This window comes from Cucumis melo, chromosome 8 (genome assembly GCF_025177605.1).
Source record: "Cucumis melo cultivar AY chromosome 8, USDA_Cmelo_AY_1.0, whole genome shotgun sequence".
Taxonomy (NCBI): Eukaryota; Viridiplantae; Streptophyta; class Magnoliopsida; order Cucurbitales; family Cucurbitaceae; genus Cucumis; species Cucumis melo.
The window spans coordinates 5,475,106-5,481,603 of record NC_066864.1 but is presented as its reverse complement, the minus strand read 5'-3'; the positions used below and the strand labels follow the sequence as shown (position 1 = coordinate 5,481,603).

The following is a 6,498-nucleotide window of genomic DNA, read 5'->3' as shown; positions in this document are numbered from 1 at the left end:
AACAAAACAAAAACTAAAGCCCCGAAGTGTCTGCCATTAATTCCGACCATTTTTTCTCCACCTGCCACGTCTTCTTTCTTTCTTTCTTTCATCATTCTTCACTTTTTTTTTTTTTTTTTTTTTCCTTTCAAATTACCCAAATTCTTCACTATTTGCTGTGATTTCTTTTTGACAATACAAGGAAAGCATTTTGGATTAATTCATCAATCAAGTAGATACCCAAAAAGAAAAAGAAAATCAAAATTAATGTTTATAACATTTGTCTCTTGTAACTAGCAAATCTATTTGTAAAAAAAAAAAAAAAGATATGTCTAGTAGATAATCAATTTGTAATTTTATATTTGTTGATATAGTGACCTATTTACCACAATTTGAAAGTTGAATAATTTGTTAGATATAATAGTAAAAATTTTAGAGAATTACTCAACACGAAAATGAAAGTTTAAAAAGTTGTTATACAGTTTTGAACATGATTTTTGGTACCAAACTTAAAAGTTTAAAAATGGGATTTAAGTTTGGGATTTGTTTGGTTTTTTATTTTTAAGAAATTGAAGTTTGAGGAGTGATTGTAGAAAAATAGTATAGAAAGAAAGAAAAGGTTAAAAGGGTTATTAATTTGTTAAGTATATAATTATAATTTTAATTTTTAGGTGACGTAAATAATCCAAATTGTTAGCACCGGAAGTCAAAGAAGAAATTTGGATCGGCAAAGCCTCCAAGTAGGACTGGTTTGGAGGCTTTTGGAAATTTGGATTCCACGGTGGGTCCTGAGGTTGAAAATCCATCCCTTCCCCTTTACAGATACGAACGAACTCATCTTCTTTCCTTTCCCCTCTCCAATTCCTCCATTTTCACTTCCCACCATCATTCCATAATTTCCTCTTCTTCATGGGGAAGGGAGGAGGTTGTGTTCCCAGCAAGAAGAAGGTTCCTTCATCTATTGCCGACGCCGACGCCACCGATGATGTAAGGCCACGCGACACCGGAACAACACCCCCGATCTCTGTTGAAGAAGATCACACACAAATTGCTTCATCCGGCAATGCCACTTCCGAAGTCTCTGTCTCCGCGTCGCATCCAGTTGAGAAATTGAAGATATTCATCGTGTTTTACTCCATGTATGGTCATGTCGAAAGCTTGGCGAAGAGGATGAAGAAAGGGGTTGATGGGGTTGATGGTTTTGAGGGGATTTTGTATCGGGTGCCGGAAACCTTGCCGGTCGAGGTTCTCGACCAGATGAAAGCGCCACCCAAGGACCCGTCTATTCCCGAGATTTCTGCTGCTGAATTAGTGGCTGCCGATGGCATTTTGTTTGGCTTTCCCACTAGGTTTGGGTGTATGGCAGCGCAAATGAAGGCGTTCTTTGATTCGACAGGGCAGCTCTGGAAGGAGCAGAAGCTTGCAGGGAAGCCTGCTGGGTTCTTTGTTAGCACAGGAACTCAAGGGGGCGGCCAAGAAACAACTGCGTAAGCCAATTCTTTACAGCCCATTTTTATCTTGCCTGTGTAGCAATTGGAAATGCGAAGGCTAATTTCGTTTGTGGTTTTCATTGGATTAGGTACCGATCGATTTGATTAGGCCTAGGGGTATATGGATGAGTTAATTATGGTTTCACATATAATGTAATGATCAATTCAAAGTGGAACCTCTAGCTTGTTTGCTTAATTAGGACTCTTAATGCACTAAACTTTAGCTAAACAATGGAATTACCCTCCGTTGTTGTTCCACTCATTACAATTCATTCTGTCTCCGACTCATAAAGGAATTTTGAGTGGAGGTAATCAAACTCTTTGATTGTTATTCATTTGTTAATCGTGATTTATTAAAGTTGAGATTTCAACTTATCGAATCACGAGATTATGAAGGAGCTGTGATGAAAGATAAGTGAGAAACCAGATATATTCATGGCCAATCCTCCGAGTTGACTTCTGAATAAGGATTGATATAAGTACCGAATCATAGTTTGGTCTTCCTTTGACCAATAGAACCCCCTAGCCTCAGGTTTACCCTCATGACTTGGATAAATTGCAGGCAGCTATGCTTTCATAAAATGATTTATTTGTCCACGAGGCTTGTTTTGAAAAGTTCTGGAATGTCCTCAATTCATAACTTGATGCATTTCTTGTCCAATTTCAAGTCTGTTAGCACTTAGCAGAGAATCTATTATATAGATTTTGACTTTTATATTATATTCTATTCATTGTATATAGTTATCTCGTTTATCATTTTAGGTCCTCTTGTAAAAGTGAAATACACTTCCTCTCCGGTCAAGGATTATTTAACTCTATAAAAATTGAAGCTCTTCTTGCGCGACTCTAAGAAACGATGAGCTGGTTCAGTTTACCGTGGATTGGTCTAAATGATTCTTGCAGTCACCTTTTTTTTTTTTTTTTTTGTTGCAGATGGACTGCAATTACCCAGTTAGCACACCATGGAATGCTGTTTGTTCCCATCGGCTACACTTTCGGTGCTGGTATGTTTACGATAGACACAATACGAGGGGGGTCTCCTTATGGTGCAGGAGCTTTTGCTGGTGATGGCTCGAGACAGCCAAGTGAAACAGAGTTGGCGCTTGCAGAGCATCAGGGCAAATACATGGCTGCTACAGTCAAAAAACTTTTCCCGGCTTGATGAAATGTCTTGTTTCTGTTTTTTCTTTCTTTAAAAAAATGAATTCATTCAAATTGCAGCGGCCCTGATTTACGATTGTTTCTTCCTTGTCCTGTCTCCATTCAAAGTATAGTTGTCTTGTGTTTGTTTGGTCATTCTTTTTTACGTTACGTGATTGTGCAAAATATACGATGCCCTGTGTGGGATTGTTTTTCTGTCGTCTCTGTACATGGTTTATGATTCATGGTTATGGTGTTTGTTAAATAATGTTGTGAAATGTGGAAATTTTTCTTATTAAACGTTCTTCTTTTGCTGGGAATGTATTTCAGTCGGAGGTTCAAATGGCATTATTGTCCTAGACTGTTCATATCTTGATTTTTCTTTATAGCATTTCACTGTTCCTACTACGTATCAAACGATTTTGTGGTACTTAGCTACGTCTATTGATCATTCGACGCAAGAATATCTAATTTTTAGGGGGTTAGGATTGGAATGGTCACAGCTTCACAAGTCGGAGTTTCATATTCCTTCCTTCAATTCCACAGAAGCTTATCCATTTTTGACCATTCTGTTTCATAAAAGCAGCTTCAGATTGCATTACTCCATCTACCAATTCAAGTAGGACAGTCGTAACTTGGTAACATAAAAAGGCAACCTTAATTATTTTCAACTACTTTCAATTTTCATAATTGTACATCTCCCTCTTCACCAAACACTAGCCATTATACAAATGTTTCTGATTAACTTTTCATTCACCCATCCATCTTTCTTGCAGTGGTTCATCTATGATCCAAGCATCAACTGAAGCAGTTTCAACTTCCTCTAATTATCCATCTGTCCCACATTTAAGGTTGGTGCTTTTTCTTTTTTCTTTTCCTCTTTCTTCTTCTCATATCTTAAATCTATCATTGGATCAGATCTGATTGCAGCAAACTTTGAGGAATCATCTATTTTCTCTGTTTCTGTTGCCCGTTTGGGTGTGATTTTGTTGACATTTGTTCTTGCTAACTGTACTTGGCCTTTGAACAGTCTGGTGAATCTGATGAAACCGTGTGTTTGATAGTATGTGGTTCCATCTCAAAACCAATTGGCAATGAGAGGAGTAACCCATCTACCTTATATAAGGGGTGTGAGTCTCCTTGGTTTTTCCAACGTGGGACTCAACAACATCTCAACACCGTGTTATACAATTATACTACAAATTATGTAAGAAGGTATCATTACTTCTCTATAATACTTGTAACATGACTAAACTGTTATGCTGTAACTCTGGAATTCTTCTTCAAGACCTAAAGTTTGAATATGAAGTGGAAAGAGTGTTACGTGGATGGACTCCAACGATCTCGGAGATGAAGGTGACGCACTATGAGCATGACATCAACAACCAGGCTGGGCATGACTAGAACATCCAAAAGTAGCAAGAGGAACAGGGCTAGTAGTATCGATGCTGCTCTAAACCGTATTGTCAATGCCATGGAAAAGATGCCAAAAGGCAAAAACAATGTGTTTGGCTACTGAATAGCTAGTAAAAACCGCTTCATGAATCCGAGCTTGGCGGGTCGGGAGGAAGATAACCACCACAGCCCCTGTTGGGATGAGGTATTGAAAGCTGGAAGCTCGTGGTTTGACAACTAGCCAAAAGGTAGACGTTGGCGAGATGGGACGTTGGTCATCGATTGACTCAAGATGGATTATTTTCTGATGTTGCCTTATTACATAGAGGGTTTTTGCGCCTAGCTGGATCATAAGTAATAGAGTCATGTCCATTTTGTTGATGATATGATTGTAGTTCCTATTTTCTTCAGAGTTATAGATTTTTGTTTAGAGTGATTTATTTATTTTGTAACGCCCCAGTAGATTAGAGTTCCATTGTTCATCTCAAGAGTATTTTATTTTTTAAAGTGGTTATGAAATGAGATTTATTTTGACTTACACTTAATTAAGGTTAAAATTTTCCTTGGTTGGTTATTTAATTGTGGAGGTTTAAGGGTGAAATAAATTAATTAATTGTGAAGCAACAAATTAATTAATGCCTTGGAAAGGGTCAATGGTGGCTTTAATGAAGAGAGAGAGAGGAGAGTTGCCATTGGACTAAAGTAGAAAAGAAATTAATAATAAAAGAAGAAAAGAAAGTAAATTGGTGTGGGTTTTATTTTATCTTTTTATTATTCTTTTATTCTTTTAAAAAGGGGGCATTGGGAGGCGTGAAACTCATCACCTTCCCAAGAAAACCCTAGCCCCACTTTGCTCCCACCACAGCCGCCGCCGAACGACCGTCGCACGCCACCGGGCCGACGCCATTCCGCACCACAAGCCGCGCCGAACCACCCGCGCGTCTGCAAGCCGAAGCCGTGTCGGCCAGCCGAAGCCGAGTCACCCCGCTTCGATCCGACGCAGAGCAGCCGAAGCCTCCGTCTGGAGCCGTCCCGAGCGAAGCCGTGGTTTTAAGCCGGACCGCCGCAACCCGTCGCACCACCCGAGTCCGAAAGTCAGCGCCACGTTGCGCGAAGACCCGACCCGGCCGAAGCTCCCCGCGACCCGATCGCCCCGCGCAGCCCAGCCGCGTCGTGTCCAACCAATCAAGCCGAGCCGCACGCGCGCAACTCCTGCGCCGAGCCGAGCCGCACGCGCGCAGCTCCTGCGCCGAGCCGAGCGGCGCCTACTACTGAGCCGAGCCGCGCCTGCACCCGAGCCGATCCTTGCTCTTCCAGCTAATCAAGCCGAGCCGATCCCTACCTTTCGAAGCCACACAAATTTTGGCCGTTCCCCCACGTTCCTTGGTAAGTTTTGGAAGATAGTTGGGATTTGGTATACCCAACGAAGAGGAATTTTAGTTTCTTTAAATAATTTAATGGTTGAATTAAATTATCTTTCTGAAAGGGGGCCGGTTGGACAAATTGGTGTTGGAGCGTGGGATTCTTTCTCGACTTAAAGGGAGTTAGCGCAACCTTGATTTTGGGGTAAGTTGCTTCAAACGACTCTTGGATCTCTGTTCCTTGAAGGTTCGGTTTAATTGTTGTCTTTAACCATTTAGGGCCCTGCTGCTTGGAAAGCACACCTCCTCTTACTTTTAGGACTCGACAACCAAATCTCCAGGTAAGAGATTCTACTACTAGCTTCATGTTTAGAAGTATGAGACTATGTATGCCCCGACTTTTCATGTTAAGGATTAGACAGTACGTTGCCTGAGATAAATGTTAGTATGATGCAAATGACGATATAGTTATACTATAGCCTGTTATGTGTGGCAAGAGCTGTCATGGCTACGACGAATGTCGGGACGGAAAGTGTAGAGATGATTTATGTGACATGTTATATGTGGATGCCATGTGTATGTATACTGCAATTAGGGTACCTGTTAGCTTAGTCTGTTAGAGTCGTACCTGCATGGGTGTCCTCCGGGATCACCACCTATTGAGGACTGTGTGGTCCGACGGGACACCAGTCTAGCATGGATATAGATATGACTCGAGTGACTCGACGGGGTCCTCGCATCCCGACTGTCCTAGGTGTCCACAGGCACCTAGTGGGACTAGTAGTGGGTCCCTTACTGAGTATTTTTATACTCACTCTCTTCGTTTTATGTTTTCAGGTAGAGGACGAGGCAAGGGCAAGGGCAAGCTGGCGAGCGACCCGAAGTGAGACCGTGGAGGGCCATAGGGACTACCGCTTCCGCTTATTCTTATTTCAGATTTTCGCATTTGAATTTGAGTACTTTTCATCACTTACCATCTTTTATGTAGATAGGGCCCGAGTAGGACTTCAGAACGCTTTTACATTTTTGCATGACTACCTTGTTTGAATTTTATAAATGAAATTTCTTAAACCGCATGCGTTTTAAAATTTTTTTGTGACTTAAACCACTTGTTCTATATTTGGTAATGACTT

At 41.0% G+C, this 6,498-nt stretch overlaps 1 protein-coding gene and 1 long non-coding RNA gene across 2 annotated transcripts; both read left to right on the top strand.

Moving 5' to 3' along the window:
* Window positions 1–457: 457 nt before the first annotated feature.
* On the top strand, window positions 458–2,909 carry LOC103485026 (probable NAD(P)H dehydrogenase (quinone) FQR1-like 2). Its single transcript, XM_008442463.3, has 2 exons — window positions 458–1,466; window positions 2,403–2,909. Exons 1-2 carry the CDS (start codon window positions 889–891, stop codon window positions 2,629–2,631), a joined length of 807 nt encoding a protein of 268 aa, XP_008440685.1. The 5' UTR covers window positions 458–888; the 3' UTR covers window positions 2,632–2,909.
* A 2,494-nt stretch (window positions 2,910–5,403) lies between these two features.
* Window positions 5,404–6,434, top strand: LOC127150612 (uncharacterized). Its single transcript, XR_007823145.1, has 3 exons — window positions 5,404–5,570; window positions 5,645–5,706; window positions 6,203–6,434. It is a non-coding gene; the product is annotated as an uncharacterized LOC127150612 (long non-coding RNA).
* The last annotated feature ends 64 nt before the right edge of the window (window positions 6,435–6,498 follow it).

Bases quoted from the DNA above. Each gene is read 5' to 3' on its own strand.
- LOC103485026 (XM_008442463.3), top strand. From the start codon at position 889: ATGGGGAAGGGAGGAGGTTGTGTTCCCAGCAAGAAGAAGGTTCCTTCA. The intron at 1,467-2,402 runs GTAAGCCAATTC...TTTTTGTTGCAG, and splicing joins GGCGGCCAAGAAACAACTGC to ATGGACTGCAATTACCCAGT.